The sequence below is a fragment of the Diorhabda carinulata genome, chromosome 4, assembly GCF_026250575.1.
Source record: "Diorhabda carinulata isolate Delta chromosome 4, icDioCari1.1, whole genome shotgun sequence".
Classification (NCBI taxonomy): domain Eukaryota; kingdom Metazoa; phylum Arthropoda; class Insecta; order Coleoptera; family Chrysomelidae; genus Diorhabda; species Diorhabda carinulata.
The window spans coordinates 14,380,172-14,401,009 of NC_079463.1; the positions used below are offsets into that span (position 1 = coordinate 14,380,172).

At 31.6% G+C, this 20,838-nt stretch overlaps 1 protein-coding gene across 3 annotated transcripts in view; it reads left to right on the forward strand.

Moving 5' to 3' along the window:
* The window catches only part of LOC130892823 (synaptic vesicle glycoprotein 2B-like), a 34,279-nt gene extending 26,933 nt beyond the window's left edge, over positions 1-7,346 (forward strand). The window contains exons 8-11 of one of the 3 annotated variants that reach the window (XM_057798477.1): positions 4,786-4,900; positions 6,812-6,971; positions 7,062-7,189; positions 7,245-7,346. In XM_057798477.1, the coding sequence (XP_057654460.1) occupies positions 4,786-4,900; positions 6,812-6,971; positions 7,062-7,189; positions 7,245-7,300 (459 nt within the window). In that variant the 3' untranslated portion in view covers positions 7,301-7,346. Of the gene's footprint in view, positions 1-4,785; positions 4,901-6,811; positions 6,972-7,061 lie in introns of all 3 variants that reach the window. The other 2 variants (XM_057798478.1, XM_057798476.1) reach the window with 2 other exon arrangements.
* The last annotated feature ends 13,492 nt before the right edge of the window (positions 7,347-20,838 follow it).

The following is a 20,838-nucleotide window of genomic DNA, read 5'->3' on the forward strand; positions in this document are numbered from 1 at the left end:
TTTGAGTATATTTTTGCTCGGTTGCAAGTATCTGTAAAATAGATCGAAAGTTGCTAATTCCTGAAGAAAATATCTTGTGAACTATTTTGTAAAGTTAGGCATTTATAATAAAATATCATGATATAGGTAATTTCATATATATTTTTCTTCGATTAAAAAGGCTTCATTGTTTAATTGCAATACTTAAGAAATTTTTTTTCCAATAATTCATCATTCATGAAAAATAATCTTATTGAATTTTCAATTTGTTAATTTTTTATGTTCTTTTGCTTTATCTAGTTGGAACTCTCTTATTTTATAACAACAATTAATTTTAATATTCGATCAGAGAGATAAGTGGTTTTTTTTATTTTAAGGGATTGTAAATGAACAAATTTACTAATAGTATTTTATGACAAAATTTTTATTAAACATTAAATGAAGAACATTAAAATAAATAATACTTTTCAAATCAAAGCTTTTAGATAACAATTTTAAACATAATTTTTGGTTAAGAGGACCAGAAAGTGTTTCACACTTTAAATAAAATAAAATTTTTAGGACGCTAGGTGCCTGAGAACTACAAAAAAGAAAACAGTTTCAAGCTATTAATCAGACCTGTCATTTGTTAAAGTTGTTCCATTTTTTTAATTCAAAAACCAAAATAAATATAATTTCATAGCGTTTAATAAAATAGCATTAAGAAGATAAAAAATTATGGACAAGAAAAAATTGTTATTTAATTTGTCAACAATAAAATTCAGGTAGAAAGACTGACTCGTAAAGGTTCGGCGGTCGGCCGCCTCCCCGGAGCGAGAAGGGTCTGGCCGCGTAGGTAGGCGACCCGAAGTTAACATGGTTAAATGGTAACTGAGAAATCCTATGGCCGGTTTCTTCAGAAACATACTGTATATGGAGTCTGTAAAAGTTGCTGCTTTAATTCTGATTCACAGGGTGGTAAATTGGATGCATTATAATCGACATATTTTTTAATAAAAGGTTTGGAGCGCGTACGATTCCCGTGGCGCCTGTGGATGGTGGATGCGGCTTAATTAGGCCAAAATAAATCGAAAATGAAGAATGAGATTTTTTGATATCTCGCTTCGTTTTCGAGATATCGATACTTAAAGTTATAATCAAACGTTAGCTCAAAATTCGCTTTATTGAACAGATGGTGATCAATACTTCGTATCAAATGAATATTTCCTCACTTCACATTCAATATGAATCTTGTAATTCAATGAAAAAAAGATTTTTTGTCTTATTTTCATATTATTTACCCTGATACTCCAAAAACAGATTTTTATAGCAAAATGAGCCATTTTTGATAACTTTCATCAGTCTGTAATGAATATAACTCAACATACGATAAATACATGAATAATTTGATGTTTTTCATAAAGAATTGTCGGTTGTTTCCTATTATTTATAAAATAAAAAAATATATTTAATGGTAGTTTGAAGATTTAATTAGTAATTTAATGTAAAAATATCCTTTGTCGAGCAAAAGGTACGTTCCTGAATGCTTTTAAAAGTTATTTATTTTTGTTTATTTTATAACTGAAAAGCTAGACTATTGTAGTATTTCACAATTATCCTCAAAAAGTTCTCTAGCAATTATTTTTGCATCATTTATCCTATTTTTAACGACAAAATCAACCGAATAAAAAAATGACTGAAAAATCGTTCCAAATCTACCCGCTCCGAATGTATCTACCCCGAAAATCCCCTCTCCAAACTCACCCATTCCTCGCGGCCTGTGGTTTTTGGGCAGACCAGGGTCCGGGGTGCAGGGGCGGAGATAAAAATAGTAATAATAAAATAAAACTTAAATAATGCTCATATGAAGAAAATCTTTTTTAGACAATTTTGGCTGTAAAAAATTCACGATTTCCGCACTTTTTGCACAAAGTGCACCACGAGAAGGTTAGGTTAGGTTAGGTTGATATATAAAAATATTGAATACAAATAAATTTTTCCAAATTCACGTATCGATATCTAGAAAACGAAGCGAGATATCGAAAAATTTTGTTCTTCATTTTCAACTTATTTTGGATGGATTTACAAAATGGCATAGTCAAATACATGGCCATCCAGGCGTATGGAAATCGTACCGTTTCCAAGGTTCATTTTCATCATTTGCATTGTATGTTCAGATGAATTTGAAGTATCGGTCTTCCCTACCTAAGAATGTATTACCTGTATGTCAACGTTATATTCGAGTAAAAATAATTTAGCTGGAGGGTCGACAGGGTCGGTAGACTTTTGTGCTGAAAATACTGTACTATCTTTCTTAGCAACTTTCGATCCATTTTACCGATACTTGTAACCGAGCAAATCATCTGGCAATTTTTTTTGTACTCAATCTAGTCTAATAAAAAATATACTCGAAAGCCAGATTTGTGAAGATACATTTTTTTAAATAAGAAAATTTGCAACATGCAAAAAACAGTGGATGTTGTTGCAACCGCGCTAACCCTGCCAGAAGTTGAGTTTTTCACTTTAAATATATAAAAAAAACATATAGAAAAAGTTTGTGAACGTATCTTAGACGAAGTGGCGACCAGGTCTCTGACTAGATCTACAATGAACACCATCTGGTTTAGTTTCCGTACATTCAAAGCATGATCGAGTTATTCTGATTATAGTTTCCGAAAAGTCCGATTACATGTATAGGTATAATCCAATTATAATTAGACATTTAATTTTAATTCTTAATTCACTATTTCCTCCTTCTATGTCCAATCTCTGAACTGTAGATTCTAGACCTCAAAATATGATGATTCTGCTCAACATGCCTCATGCAAATATTGCTAGTTTCCGAGATATGGGGTGGAATCACCTTGTATAATATTTTATGATAAACGACAACACTTGTGCTCATTGTTGTGATATTGTGCAATATCGTTAGAATATAAAAGTTAATTGTTAAGATTTCACCGTACTTTAATTTACTCACGCCGGTACTAAACGATGCGTCCAACATTTGCGCCAATATTCACTTTCCAACGTTCGTTGACTATTAGTCGAAGGCTGTACCTTACTTAAACTTACCTAAAGAAATGAAAACGTGGCACAAACGTGATGAACAGCATACAATAGATATAAATTATTTAAAAATAAATTTTAAAATATAAAACAAGTAGCATTAACGCACAAGAGAACAAGAAGTGTGCTTAGTTGTACCACAAGTGTTGTTCCAACTTCGTTCCAATGTTGGGTACTCCTTTGATGCGGATGAAAACAATCACCAACATTGGAAGCAAAACTTTAATCGAAAGACGATTAAATTGTGTAGAAATTTTATCTTATCTACTTAAGCTGGAGCCACATGGAAAACGTGGTTTTATGAAAAAAAGTTATTCTTGTTCAAATGTTTTGCATGGTACGTAAGTTGAAAATAAGGTATCAATTTTTTAAGAAGTATTCAAGATTTGTCAAAAAATTTGAATTTTTGTGCAAGAGGAAAGTATCCTTATTTTTCACAATTCAGAAAAATGTTATAAAGTAGTTTTGAATTGAAAGTTATATTTAAATATGCAATTACAGCCATTCATTGTGATTATATACTAATCATTCCGTATTCATTTTTTTTAACAAAAACAATATTTTCCGATGAGGCAACATTTTCTTCAAACGGAACCATCTCATCACAAAATTGTTGCCGGTGGTCTAACATAATCCAAACTATGTAATAAAAACTCGGAACCAATATTCTTTTATAACGAACGTATAGTGTGGTGTGTACAAAAATAAATAAGTTGGACCTTTTTTTTTTCAATATTCCTGAAATGCCGCACAATACTTACAATTATTAGCAGCAGGTTTATCAGCGAGGACTATTTGATAATGTAGACCATTTCGAGAGGATTATTTCTAAAGATTGCCAAAAAATTACTCCAAATATGATACGGAATGTAATACAAGAATTTGACACAAGAATAATTAAATGTTCACAAAGAGAAGGTGGATATGTCGAAGCTGTAGGACATTGAATTAAAATTTAATTATGTTTGTTTCTAATTTAATTATGTTTGATTCTGTTTAATAAATATTCTTTGTATGGATTTTTCAATTTCTACAATAAATAATTATTCTGCAATCATTACGTATGTAAATTTCAAGGTTGTTGAAAAACAGTAATAAATAGAAATTTTTAACAGATAAGAGAAATTGTATCTAGCTGGAATAATTAATACTGAGTGATTAGTAAATAATCACAAAACCCAAATTTTCATGATATATAGCTATAATTGCATATTTAAATATATCTATTAATTCAAAACACATTCACCTCAAAACATTTTTCTGAATTGTGGAAAATAAAGATATTTTACTCTTGCACAAAATTCAAATTTTTTGACAAACCTCGTATACTGCATAAAAATATTGACATCTGATGGTTGCATTTTAACTTTTGGACCATGTAGAACTTTTTGTCAAGAATAATTTTTTTTATAAAACCACTAATAAAAAAGTTTTCCATATGGTTCCAGCAATAGAGGGTGGTATTAATAATAAAATGGAAGGCATATTAGCTCTTTCAGGACCCAGTAAATCGTCCCCTACACACATAAAACATTAAAAATACTATAAAATATCATATGACCATCGTACCAAGCCTGATAACGATAAACATTAAACAATAATTAATAAGATTCATTAAAATCTGAGCATTTATATTATATAACTGTTGCTACTTTGATTTCAGTTTTTGTTCAAATTCAATAATTGAATAACGAAACGTGGTTAAGCTCATGCAAAAAATTGTGGTCTATGTTATGCCTCTGATGTTTTTTTTTTCAGGACCTGGATAACCTATCAGTTTACGTCAATACATTTATAGTGTCAGTAACTCGAATTGTTGTGTTTGCATTTACTGGAATTTGCATAAGATTGTTAGGACTGAAGAGATTAACCAGTGAGTAAATATTATAATAAAACATATTTGTTCACGTATAATAATAATAATTCAATTTATGTATAAACAAAGGGATGAAACTAGTAGTCATCATAAATGTAAGAGTTGAAGAAATGTTAATGTCAAATAATTTACACCTTTTCTATATATAGATATTCATACTGAACACACTCATAATTGAACTGTCTGACAAGCGTTTCGATAACCACGTCATCCTCTTCAGGGACTGAGGGTAAATAATTTACTACTACACAAAACGGAATACTCCATTTAGCTATCAATGAGAGAAATATACTGGAGAGTAAACCTATATCTATGATGAATGGAATATAAATAGTGTTAATGACGAATGAAATGGACCTCCGAAGAAGACCAGCTGACAAGTCCAGAAAAGACAGGATAAGAAATTAGAGAATAAGGAAAATAACGAGAGTCACAAATACATTAATCGATGACATTGAAACCAAACAACTCATTTTGTATTGCCTTGTACAAAGAAAACAAGACAACAGAATACTTATATAAGTTCTAAAGTGGACATCACAGCTATTGTTACTTTTCGAACACAAAATATGCTGACATAATTTTTGTAATGGTAATGGTAAAGCGGCTGCTAGAGAATATTAGTGGAGATTTTGTGATCGAATTTCGTCGTCGTCGAATTTCCTTTCATCCAATATTTAGGTGAGTTTTTAATCATTTGTGAGAAAATGGCACAAGATAAGATTATTAACGCTGTTACTATGAACCCTTCAATAAGCACTAGACATTTTCTGTACCATATTCTATATCATATTCAGATGAGTCAACAACTACATCCTGGAGTTCAAATCCGCAGGCTGCAATTTTGTAGAAGAATTAATAATCATCGACCAACGTTATACACGACACTATTTATAAAAGAAACCTAATTTGAAAGATACGGGATGAATTCTTTCCGTAATTCATATGTATGAACAGAATGCTATTCGAGAATGTCATTACCACTTGAGGTTTTCTGTTAACGTGTAGATGGGTGTCAAAAATGATGAATTAATACGTCCCCTCACATTTTTTAATGATCCTATAAAAAGACAGGTCTGAACAAAATATTTTGCCGAATTTGCTTGATAATGAGAATTTTGTTTTCCAGTGTATGTATTTTCAGTATGAAGGGGCATTCTCCTACTTTTAACTGGCAGTGAGATAATATCTAAATAATTTTTATGGTAACAGGTGGATAAGACGTGAAGGTACTATATCATGGCCGTCAAGTACCCCGATTTCAATCCCGTTGATTACTATATTTGGGATTGAAACAACTAGTTTACACAGAGAATATAAATGACCGATAACAATTAATTGATTGAATTATACTTTAATACTATTAGAAACGATCCCCAGAGTATTCGTAATTCAATACGGCAATTAACAATTCGGCAATAAAAATGTCTGGTACTATTATTTTATTTCGGCCAGTTCTTACTTATGCGTCTTAACCACATAATTTCAGTTATTATTATTAAATTGCTGATCTTTATTGTTGTTAGTTACTGTTTGTTGTTGTTTGATGTCTCTTGGTATTATACGTAATTCAGTACAAGTTATAATTTTAGTTGAAATACTCGAAATTTATAGACTTTGTTTAAATAAAAACTCCGTTATGTGATACGTCATTATGGGTGTTCTATTTTTGATAGTAATGAAACAATTTCAAAAATCCAAAGAACTGTGTAAACACTATAGCTAAATGAAATTTATACTTAACTTCACAAATTAATAAAAAAGAGGAGTTGAAACTTTTATGTAGAGACATGATAATATCCCTGAGGAGTTCTACATATAGTAGAAGTATGTAAAGTTCCTCAAGACTCACCCTGTATTGATTTGACCCGTTAGACCAAACTAATTCAATTCAAATATTTATTACAGTTGTTTTATCTTTTTTGACGGCAGCTTTCATGTTTTGCATCTACTTCGCTAGAGATTCGACAACAGTTACAGTATTATCAGCAGCTGGTACATCGATTGGGAGTGTAGCAGAAAATTTATTAGTTTCTTTAACATTAGAGTTATTCCCAACTACTTTGAGGTAATATTAAAATATTGTACGAAACGAGAAAATCCTCGTTTGAAGACACCAAAAACGAAAGTTATATTCATACATAAATTCATTTTCCAGAACTATAGCTCTATCCATTCATTTGACGTCAGGACGTGCAGGCACTTTGATAGGTAATATCGTATTCCCGTATTTACTTCATTGGGGATGTTTACCACCGTTCCTTTTCATCGGATTATTTACATTTGGTAAGACTTGTAATTTGGTATGTTTATTATTGTACCAAAAAAATTTTTATTTCAGCATGTGGGTTATTCTCCTTTTGTTATCCTAATGTAGAGAATAGAGCCTTACAGTGATTTTTTTATATCTACAGACACTTGTGATAAACTTTTACGTATTGAACTTTAGTTTTATTTAACACTTACACTAAAGGTCAAACGGTTTGCATACCCCCATAAGCCATTCATTAAATTTCAATAAACATTAACAAATTTCTCTTTCATATTATCAAGCGAAGGTTGGAACGGTATCTAATAATAATAATAGTGTCCGTTATTTGTCAGATATCGAAGATATCAAAAAAAAATTCAATTATAAAGATGCAAAAATTCTTGGAACGGAATCTAATACACGGGAAAGAGAATTTTTAGAAATGGTTGACATTTATAAGATCGAAAAAGCTATAAATGATAAAAAGACCTAAATATATTAAGTAAAATTTATAGCTCTATTTTGTAAATTAGAATACAATACAGTAATTTAATTGATGACTGATACGTCTTTGAGTTGTAAAATTAAGGAAAAATCAATCTTTCTTTTTAAAATAAATTTCTACTTTGATATTCACGATGTAAGTGATCTATTTAATATAAATACGCTTCGTATACGAATTTTTTTCATTCTCTCAAATACATACTCGTCAGTTTAATATGGGTAAATTCAATAAACTATCCGTTGAAACTCCTGTATTAATCACAAGTCTTCATAATCTAGGTTAAAATAACCGTATCTTTGCCACTGAATTAAAAAGACATCCACATACAATGGACTATAACGTGAAAAAATAGGCATCCACCAGGAGCTTTGACGATAGAAAATGTTCAAGGCGGTTTCGAAAATCCACATCTGCTGAAAATAAACGTATTGTATCGATCAGTGAAAGTGATCAATGACTCAGAGGCCCATAGATAGCGGAACAGGCTTAGAAATTTTAACGATTTCGACTATTTACGTGAAGAATTCATAGGACCTTCTCAAACATATAATACGTACCAAAAATGGATGTCCTTTTTGTTTCTATCACTCTACTCCTAACTCACTTTAGCTATAATTGATTTAAAAAGATCTCATAATTTGTTCGTAAAATCAATATTTTTTGCACAAATAGATACTTTTTATTTGTTATTGAGACTTTTACGTGTAACATTCAATATATATCATATATTTAGAATTTATTTCACTCACAAACTTCTCCTTTTTTCTTTCAATAAATTTTTCAAGTTTTTCTTTGTCTGCGAAGGTATATTCAACAATAAATAATAATAGCGTACGGTAAAGCTTTTAAAAGGAAAGGTATTGATCAGCTGAGAACTCTGGGTTCTCCAGTATTGCAGCAAGAAAGGTGGACACAAGGGGGCTGTAAGAACAAAAAATCCATACAAACTGTTCTCCACAATGTCTGACCAAAACACAAAATTTCCTTCATTATGCTTTTTCTCTATCTACTGCATTAATTTAAATCTAACACACTTTTTTTCATATACTTTCGAGGTTACAGAGTTTTCAGAAGGGCTGAAGAAATAAATATTACTCGCCGTCGATAATGATTTTGAAACCTTTAGCGTGCAAAAACTCGTTTTCACTGACGTTGATTTTTGTTACAACTGTTTCTCAAAATATCTGAATACCGATTTTCTTGATTTGTGAACTAAATTCTGGTCATTTAGAATGTAGCTTACATATTTCTTATCTATTTTGAATTTTCTACCCAATTTTCCGTGAGCAGCTTCAACCTAAGCTTCCCTCTTCTTTTTTCAACATTTTTTGCTTTTCTGCTCATTGTAGTATGAATTTTTTGACCCTACACCCATAGGTACCTCAAATAATTTCAAGTCGTTATTGTCAAGATGAAATTTAATTCCTAATAAACAACAAATTATTCCGGATGTTCCTTTAAAATTTACGCTTTAAGGTGAAACTGAAATGCATTAAATCTGGAACCGTGTACATTCAGCTCGTAGTTTAATAGATAAGTGAAGGGGTGAATATAATTGTAGATTACTGAAAATTGACGAAAATTTGTGTAATTTGAATAATATACAATCATAAGTAAATTGTCTAACAGTATTAAAGGGAGATTTAATTTATTTAAGAGACGTATTCAGGTTGGATTGAGGAAGAATATTTTTAAGTTCATTTTTATTAAAGTGTTATTAGAGATATAACTGGAATATTCTAGCAATTTATGGGTTACTTTAACAAGTATTATGAAAAATTGAGAGAGACAACGTGTATAAATGTAATAAATAATATCCTGTCTGACTTTCCATCATAAAATTATGATACATACACGTTTTAAACATTCAATCGACATAAAACTAACTATTTTTTAACTTGTTCATGTATAACAAGTTCTAGTTATTGAAATATTCATTCCGATATTTGAATTAAACATGTCAAATGAGTAAGAGCTGTTAAATCATATCGAATTCTCGTTGAGCCGCTTTGATTAGAAATACATAATCCAGTTTCATTTTTCGTAATTGTTAAGCAAGCTACTGATCTTAGACAGTATCAATAAATAATTCAGAATTGATAGTTAGGAGTTCTGTAATACAAATACAGACAACTATAATCATATTTCTCGTGTCAGAATAATACGGCGTCACTGTATAAGGATCTATCCAGACGTATAAGGTAATAGTCATTCATTTATTTTAATCGAACCATTAGATTATGGATAATGTATTTGTTTACGATATTGAGAATCAAATATGAATTAATTGAACAGCGTCTATAATAATCCTCTCACTTCGATGTTATATAATAGTATATTATTCACGAGTGTATAATTAAAGTTATTATTCACGAGGTAAAATTCACTCTAACGAGTAGTAGCCAGTGGCATAAATCACTGAGTGAATAATAACTCATTATACGCGAACTCATATACTTTATATACGACTACTATATATTTTTGTTGAAGTTTTGTAATAGTTTCACAAATACTGGGTGTGTATTTAATAATATGTTAGTGCTCTACTTTACCGTTTGTCACGTGATACTGGTCACATTGATGTAACTTTAGAAGCAAGTAGTGCGTGAGTTTTATTGAAGCTAATAGTTGTGAAATATGTGAAGTTTGTGGTGCTGATTGCTTAACAGATCTCACTTGTCAGAATTGGTACAAAAAATTCCGTTGTGGAGATTTTTCCCTCAAAAATGAGCAACGTTTTGGTCGGCCTACATAAGTTGATGATGACCAAATCAAAGTCATAATTGGAGAGGATCGTCATATAACTGTTCGAAGATTGCGAAGAGGCTACATGTATTGCTCACAATAATTGAAAAATACTTAAAATGTCTTGGGCTAGTTAAGAATCTTGATGTTTGGGTACCTCATGAATTGACACAAATTCATTTAACACAAAGAATGCATTTTGGCATCATTACTTGTAACTTTTCAACTTAAAAATTGATAGATTTCACGTTTATCCATTAAATCCGTATATCCCTTTTTAGTTGGTATTGACATAGTATATTAAAGCACTGAGAAATCTAAACACACAATAATGTTAAGTTTGAGCTTAATTGTTTCAATTTATAAATTGTTCTAAAATCCTTGTCGCCGATAGCTCAGTGTTAATGCTCAGGCCTTATTACTGCTGGTCTCAGATTCGAATCTTGTCTAGAAAAATCTAGTTTTTCAATTGTTTTTCATGTCTACACAATTAAATTGGAAATACTGAATAGTGTTTTACTTGAAAAAATAATAATTTTTTTTTAGTAAAACCATATAATAGTGCTGAATCAAAAAAGTATTTAACTGTAGTGATAAATAGTTCATTAACCGTGTGCTTATTATTAAGGTCGAACAAGGAGATGTATAATGGGTAAATTATACAACAGTCCAACGAAAATTACGATTTTGGTGTATTAACTCATGCTCTGTATTGCATTATTTTTGACTCTTGAAATACGTTTCGTTTAATGTAATGATTTGATACAAGAAAACTTTATTATCGCCTTTCTTGAAGTGAATTTATATATACTGCATGGCATTCGAACTGGGTGCGATTGATGCAACTCGTTGGCGATTCCACCATAAAAATATTTGGCATAATTGGCAACTGGAAGTCAAGCACTCTTGAACCTTCTCAAAGAAAACATGTCTTCTGCCTCCTCACAAAAAATTTCCTTGTCAGCTGAATTGAAACGTACAGTTAGGAGCAACGCTATAGGACTACTTATTAAATTCAAAGTAACTACACCGTTATCTGACTACTTTTAATCAGTAATGTGGTTATTGTGTGGTTCTCGAAATACATGCACTTCTCGAAAATGCAAGATCAGAATGCACAGTTACAAATTGGAAATAACCACATTGAAAAAGTACAGAAATACAAATATCTAGGGACTTGGATTAATTCGAGAAATGACGGCACTGAGGATATAAAAGTAAAAATTGAAATTGCTTGCAATGAATAACTTCTTTCGATGTAAAAACTTGAATAACGAATTGAAAAAGGAAATGATAAAATGTTACATATACTCGATCCTTCTGAACGGAATGGAGAAAGCTACTTTAAACAAAGCACAAATGAAAAAACTGGAAGCCTTTGATATGTGGATATTGAGAAGAATACTACGAATATCATCAACAGATAGAATTGAAAATGAAGAAAATGACAACCCAAAGAGAATTATTGGCTAGTGTGAAAAATAACTACACACTCGTTTTAAAGCTAATATAAACAAAACCAACATTTAAAAGTGGGGTTTTGTGATTGACATTTGACATTTCTTATTTAAGAACTAGTAGCTTTCAATTGTTTTTCCGGTTACTTCTAGTTTCATATCGATAACGAAGGTTTCTATAAATTACTTTTTCCTAACTTATGAAGTATCACGAAAGAACCAAAAGTTTTGTTGTAATAATAGCATCGGTAACACATCGGTGAGTTTCAGAAGTTTTCAAGGTATTTATGATTACTTAATGTACACATCTCCAAAAGTCTTGGCCCCCTTGGTAATTTTTCGCAGGTATATTTTAATTTGAGGATTTTTTGTTTGCAAATACTTGTTCATCTTATCAAACAAATAAAAACAATTACAAAGCAAAAACTTGTATTCGTGTAAAAATAAGCAGAATTTTCTAAAATAAATCCGAAAAAAAAACAAAATAAAATCTTTTAAGAAAAAAATGCGAATACTGAAAATAACATAACTTAATAACTTGTGTTTCCACCTCTTCTTGTAATTAATTCTCCAACGCGTCTTGTCATGCCACGAATTAGCTCACCAATAACATAATTAGGCATATTGTTCCACTCTTCTTGAACAGCTGCTGTTAGGTCCCGGAGAGTTAAAGGGGGGTTTTCTCTATTGGATATTGCTCTGCCAAGATAATCCCATATATATTCGATGGGATTCATGTCTGGCGAGTTTGCTGGCCAGTTTAATCTTTGGATATTTCCCTCTTGTAGCATATTCTGTACCTTTGTTACGAGATGTGGTCTGGCATTATAATCTTGGAAAATGAAGTTTGCTCCATATTCATTGCGCAAAGGTTGCACGATTGCTTGGATAATGTTTTGAGCGTATATGGCACCGATCATTATTCGCTCAATAAGAATAAGTGGAGTGAGATGACTATACATTATACCCCCCCAAAATTAGTCGCTCTCGTCTACTTGGGCCTCTCCAAATACTTTCCCGGCGACTATCACTCTGTAGGCCAAATCGTGACTCGTCAGAAAATAAACGTTGCGCCATTGGAGTAAAGCCAATTCTGATGCTCTTCGGTCCATTGGCGACGTTCAACTCTATGTTGATGTTGAAGCATAGGTACCCTTGAAGGTCTTCTTGCCCTGAGATTTAAAGGATGTAACCTGCTTCTTATGGTACTTCTCGAAATTACTCACTACTTTGAAATAAATAGAGAGTAAAAATTTTATATAGCTATGAATTTAGTTATTATTACCTTTATAGGATTATCCATTTAGTGCTATGGGGTTTTTTATAAAAGTAATGAAAACGTTTCGTGAGCAATTGATAGGTTTTTAGGTTTGATAAAATAAGTTATTGAAATGTAACTGAAGGGGATTGTAAAATACTATTCATATCATGTTTGTCTGAATTGATAGATTCTAACTGGAAACTCACCCATTTTGGACGCTCAGTTTCTATTTTACAATCATATATATTTTCACTAAATATTTGTTTTTGGAAAAAATATCCTTATGCAAAAGAGGAATAAAGGAGATTGTATAAAGACCATTATTTACGACCGAAAAATTTTGGGCAGCTGAGTTCAAACGTCGCCGTATTATTTTGACTCACGACGAGCTTTCGATTGAGCCAAAAATTGCGACAACTGATATCAAAAGTTCACCAAATAGTACACAAGACGGCCATCGGATCAAGGTTAGATCGATAAAAAGGCATATCAAAGAATATATTTGCATATACCAACTGAAGAATTATTTATGCGTGAGCTATCCGCACTTTGTATGTTGACTCAAAGTAATTAGAGCGGGGCGACTAAACATACTTTTTATTAAAAAAACATTACAGCTTTATCGAGCATTCCTGAAAGTACAGTTTGGAAAATTGTGAATAATTCGAAAGCTCCTAAAAAACCCGAAATCACAATGGTGTACCAGAGTGCTTTGATTTCTTTCAAGAAGACACAATTTGTAGCAAACTTTATGAAGTGTATGCAAAACGAAAAGTGACAACATTTTTTTCACTTTAACGGTGACTGTTCCAGAAAACTGGTAGTGAGAATAATTGTTCTACTACAACTTTGTGGCGTATATCACGTCATTTGGGATTTTTATTCAAAATAATCGACAACAGGGAAATTTTAATGGAGTCAAAGCGCTTGCAAAAACTCCGACGACACTCAAGATACACCCACTAAAGGTTGTGTTGATGTCTCAAACAAATAATATACGAATGCTTCGTCTAATGAAGCTAAAAGAATATATATTCTACATGCGGGATCAGAAGGAGGATGGATACCAGAGTGTCTGTTTTTAGCTGGCAAGAATATTTCGGATTTCAACCTGGATTACTGCGCTACAACCGCGATAGTTTTCGAAGATTAGTTTTAAAATAAATTAATGTCAAATACAATACCTTTTGTGCGAAAGTGATATTTATATTTCCACGAAAAATATAATGTTCAGTAATTGTTAGAAAAGTTATAATTTTTGAAAGGGATAGGTTTGTGGCAAAGGAAGCGGTTCACGATGTAAAGCGGCTTCCATCATATTATTATATTTTTTAACAGTTGATAGTTGATAAAGCATAAATTAAAAGTTCACAATGAATCACCTACTTTAAACAGTAGTATAGTCGAGTTGATACAGACGGAACTTGAAAATGTTACCGCTGGAACCTGGAGAAACCGTAATCAACACGTGAAAAAAGTTCTCATATATGTAAGCACATATAAAATATAAATAGTTTAGAATCCATAAAAAAACTTATTATTGGCTCGCAAGATAATAACGATAGCGAAATTGAACTGGATAATATCTATTAATAAATAAATTAATGCATCTAAATGTTCTTGATTTTAGGTCTCTTCTGTTTTAAAATTAGTTTGAGTTTAAATATCTTGAGGACCAAGTTGGTTTCGTATACCGTTCTTATGTTATTGTTAATTTTATATAATCTTTTTCTTTACTCTTTTGTAGTTGCAGTTCTATTTCTTTTCTGTTCTCTACCTCTCTTGTTTTCAGTTTCTGCACATTCCATTTTCTACTTTTTATCGCCTTGTTCACTATATTTACCATTTTCAATTTCATTTTGATTATTACTAAGTGATGATCAGTCTCCACACCTGTCCCTTTGTATGATCTTACATCTTGTATCATTTTTGATCTTCTTTTTGATATCAAAACCTGATCTATTTGGTTTCCCTTGGTACTTCCTGGTATGATCCACTTAATTTTATGTTCTTTCTTATGTTTAGAGCTAGTGCTACTGATATACATATTGAATTCCTCGGCTTGACTACATATTCGCCCTCTAATATTATTAGTTGCTTCTTGTAGGGTGCGTTTTCCTGCCACACTCCTTAAGAAAAGTCTTTTTTTCCTATGTTTGCATTCATATCTCCAATAATTAATAATGTATGTCTTGTAACGTCCTCGCATACCTTAACCAGGTTTTCATAGAATTCATCTTTGTCTTCGTCTTTTGCTTCTTCTTTTGGTGCGTAAATATTAATTATGGTGATGTTTCCTATACTATTTTTTATTCTTAGCTTTTATATTCTTCCACTTAAGACTTCATATTCTAGCACATTTCATTTCATTCTTTTGCTGATTATAAAACCTGTACCGTTCCAACATATCTTTTGCAATTTCTTCACCTTTAGCCATTATCCATTTCATTGCGTTGTCGCCTTCCAATATATTATTGTTCTTTTCTTTAATTACTAGTTTTCTGACTTCTTCTCTTTCTTTCCCCTTTCATTTTCTGAGTAAAGGTCGATGGCTGCACGTTTTTTGTCATAATTTTCCCACGTCTTTTCCTCTATATATGTCTCTGCTCCATATATTTCGTTATTTACAATTAATTTCTTATATTTGAACCTTGCGTTGTGTCCTTGTTCACTGGCTAATTTCAATTTAGGTAACTTTTTCCTTTCTATTTGCACTTTCTTTGAGTAGTCTTCATCAATCCATATATTGGTACCTTTGAGTTTTTTAGCTTGGTTCATAATTACTAATTTATTTTTCGATTTTAACCATAATTGGACTCTTTTTGTTTATTTTAAATGCTCCTATTCTGTAGCATTCTACTAAATCAGTTTCCAGGTCGACTTCTACCAATATTTTCCCCATTATGAATTGGATCTTTTCTTTTATTTTTTGTTCCTCCATTTTCCCCGATTCCTTGAATTATTATATTATTGCGCCTCATTTCTCTTTCTACATTTTCCAGTCTTTCTTCTTGTTCGGCTATTATTTGATTTGTCCTTTGATTTTCTTGTTTTAATACTTCTATAATATATGCATTTCTGTCTATTTTTTCTTTCATGCTCTTGAGACAACCTTTTATCTCTAAGAACATTCCTTTAATTGTTTTCATATCGTCCTTTTCATTTTTATCATTAATTTTCTAGTATTTTGTTTAACGCACCTTAACGAGTTCCACGTTCCATTCAGTTTCGCTAGGCATCTACTCAATTCAGCTCCCAACTTCCCCGAGCTGGCAAAACTTGTCTAGCTACATAATTGTGGTTTAATTTTGCTATTCTATTTGGATTCAGTCCGTGTCTGTATTTTTATCAATTTGGATTTTTATTTTTATTGGTTTTAAAACGATATTTATTTATGGCGTTTTTTGTTGGTATTTAACAATAGTTTTTCTCTTATATTAATGTTTCGGAATTACTCACCAGTAATATATAACTTGCACTTACACAAGATATTTCTGAATTTGGTAATTGTAGATTATTACCTTATTCACAATTTCTTTTTATCACTCCCATGATTTAACTGTACACTTCTTACATTAGATGAAGGACCGTATCACCAAAGAAGAAGCCTTTATTGTTCAGTAATCATTAAAGCTAAAAGAGTGAAATAAATTTTAGAAAAACAAATTAATATGTTAAATGAAATAAAATAACAGATTATGAATTTGTGAAAGAATGTAATATTTTTTTATTGATTGTTGTGTTTAGAATGTAAAATATATTTTACTAAAATACATTGTAAATATGTATATATATATATATATATATATATATATATATATATATATATATATATATATATATCGATATATATATATTTGTTTTTCACTACATAATTAAAACACTCCAGCTGCATAATATCCCGTCACGAGTTGTTTAATCTTCATGACAACCACGATCACGAGTTGGTATATTATAACAGAAGTTAAAAATTTTGTGGCAGGTACTGAAATGTAAAGAAACAGCTTATCTTATTCTTTAACACATAAAAGTGTCCCACTAAAAATATAGATTCAATTAAAAACTAAGATTTTTTGTTCAAAGAATTTAACAACTACTAACAAACAATATCATTTGTTCAATCTGAATTCGATACAACCTGAAGCTTCTGTAAAAAATACTATCTACGTCTTTGTAGACAGTGCTCTCCGATTATCATAAAGCGCTAAACAAAAACCGACAATAATTGATGATGTGTTAAATGGTACCTCCTTTGATGTCAAACCAGAGCAGCCGCATCGAGGACTTTTTCATCACTGAAAACTAGAATGAACCGATTTAGTTTTGTAGTCACGCATTACTCCGTAGGTGGCGCGGATGTATTACCGTTATTTTTACTTTAGAGGCAGCGTTAAGAAGCGTCGAAAATGGTAAACGGTAGTAAATTCCTTTTACAACTTTTATTTTTACGTATGTGAAATGATACTTCCACTGGTAAAGTAGATCGTTAAGAAGATTTGTTGACCGCGGACGGTAGGAGCACTTATAGCGATCATTACTTTTTAGAATGGATTTTATTCTACGCAAGTCAATAAAAACCCAATGTAAATAATAAGGTGGTTAAAGTTTATGAAGTGCCTTAAAGAATACCAATTCATATGAATGCGGTGGCAGCAAATGTAGAACATATTTCTTCACTAGAAGAAGTTTATTAAAAAGGTATCCAATGAATTTTTACTCTAATTGTTAAGTTCATATACGACTACAATGCAGAGAAGCACAACTGACAGGGTAGTTTTTCAAGAAGAAGAAGAGAGATAATTGGCGTAAAAAGTGAAGATTGTTATGAGAAGAATTACTGGAGGTAAGCCAATGTTAAAACTTTCCATGAAGAATCAATTTTCGTTTGAGTGAACCAGCTTAATAGACATTTGAAGAATAATTCTCGCCGCTTACATTTTTAAATATAAAATATATGAAATAACGCCATTTAGCATTCACGTTATTAATTAAATTGCTTAAAATTGATATACAGAATCGGACTTACTTGTTTTTCATAACAAGGCTCCCACTCTTTCCCATCCCTTTTTTGAAGAGATATACCAAACCTTGTCAAATAAAAAATATTTTTGTTGATTTTTTTGAAGAATTCGATTATCGTATATAAATTGCCTCTGAACTGAGTGTATTCCGAAAAAATTTGCGTTGTTTATATTAGTTTCTCTTATATTTTCAAATACGCCCCCTAGTGGTGGACTTGGATATTATTTTTACATGTTTCTCAGGGCCACTTTTGTTATAATTTGTATTCCTCCGAAGCTGTAATATAGTCTGTTCCCGAGATATTGACGGCCGACTGTTTGTTCTCAAATGCCTACCTGATGTAACAAAGACTGATAACATATTGTCTTAATATAAGAGAAACTGAACGTCTTCACATAGAATGAAAAAGCCCTTAATAGTCAGTTTCGACTAAATACAAGATGCGTTAGTAGTTCTATAACGTAGATCTTAGTCCGTGTAACTTTCACAGAAGATATATTGTTTAGTATCGTTTTGTTGTATGAGATTCTACTTTCGAACAACAAAACCTTGATATTACCCAGATACAATTTCATACATTTGTATCAGTTGTCCTGTATACCTTGGTATCAATAGCTCGACCATCAGGAACTATTTCGAAGTACATCAAATCTTCATAATTCCACCAGACACAAACCAGCCTCTTCGCTCAATTTCACCTCTCTTTTCAACAGGTGTCGGTAATTGTCCTTTGTATAACCACCTAGTTGTTTGGAAAAATCCATTTTTCATCGCAAGTAACAATGAACCTTATGAAACGATCATATTTCGGTAGGACAAGGGGCTGTTTACACATCTACTAGACGTTTCGCTAGGATCTCGGTTATTTTGTATCACACTATTCAACAACTATTGATCATAGCTAATGATTTTAAAAGGATATGTTTCTAGAGCTAATAAAGCAAGAAAGCCGAGACAAATCAATGGATCAAATGCTGGACAAAGATACCCCATTTGAAGTGGTAATTACCGAGCACCAATCATGGGTCAATAAAAATGTTGCAAGCGCAAGGATCTGAATTGAGGATTTCTGGACCAAAATGTAAGCTCAAGTTTCTGTATAGAAACCTCTCTAAATCGCACATCACATTCTCAGATAATCAAGCGGCCTTGAAGGTCTTCAAAGCTATTGAGTACATATCCAAACTAGTGTGGGACTGCAAACAAACTCTGAAAGCATTAGCCAACAAAAACAAAGTAACTCTAACTGGGCTTTCAGGCTACCTGAGTATGCAAGGAATTGAGGAAGCAGACAGACTTGCCAAAAAGGGACAACGACTCAATACCTTGGACCATAACCCTACTGTGGCCTCATGATGCCATATCACTAAAGAGCTGAACGGATTGCTAAAGAATCAAATGGAGTCTTGCTAGAGCAACAATCAAATCCTAAGATGAACTAAAAACTTCATAACCATATCAGATAAGAAGTGTTAAGAACTTTCACGATAACCAGAAACGAAATAAAATTGTTGGTCCATCTTCTGACAGGTTACTGCCCCGTCAAATACCACCTTAAGACGATAGGGATGGCAGAAGACTGCAGATTCTACGAGCAGGCCAGAGTATCAATTCTGCAAATTTCCAGCCCATTTCGCTAAAAGACTTGAGTACCTTGAAGTACAAACACAAGAACCCCCAAAAAATAGCCTTTTTTGGAAGGAGCTTATGTATGCTAGAAGAAGAACAATGAGATGTAGAGGCTTGTACAAAATATCTTTTATGTACAGGTGCAGAGTGGTTGTAAAGTCAAAACAATCCAAAAAAAATCTGCAATCTTTTACCATGGCTGCTTTGAACTTTTGTTTCCGATAAAGATAAAATTATATTGATCGGATCCCAAACTATTTTTTTAAACCGTATCGCGTTGTCAATTAACAAAAAAGGAATGTTTGAAAGAGAGTGCAGTCATTATCCTCCGTAGAATTAGAGGCTGGTATTAACAATTTACTATATGTTCCAATTGAGGCGTATACATTTTCACATATGAAAATCGACTCCTCATAAGTCTCCCTATGTAATTTAATGTTCATTTTGATTTTTATTATTTTTCTCGTTTTTCCTCTTGACGAAAAAACAAGCTTTATCATTTGACTTAACATTAAAAAAAATCTTGATGACATCATAACTTTGAAAAATTTGACGTTCTATTTTTTAGCTTATGTCAATAGACGCAGAATGAAATAATCTACTGGACATGTTTCTACACTTATCTTAAAAATAAACATGTCACATTTTATGATTATTGTGCTTCACTTCATCATAACTCTAATCCATAATCAACGTATTAACTCTGGAGTTGCCATAAACAATCTAGCTTTTAGCATCTAAAATTTATTTTCGTAATAAGTCTCTAAATTCAAAAGATTCAAATCACAAGCTTTGATTTCAAGTCTGTGAATAAATTCAAGACATTCTTTTTGCGAATTTGTTCTTATTTTGTTTCAAGTTTGGAAGGAAGATATTCTATAATTACATGGATGGTATTTTGAGCTCGTTATTGAATTTGAAACATTTCTAATTGAGTGTAAATTACCACTTTTCTTATACCAGCAGCCGGTCACGCTTCCAAAACTCATTATATTGGTAATAACATTTTGAGGACCCAGTGCAGTACACACATTTACCACATAATATCTTAATATTAATATTTTA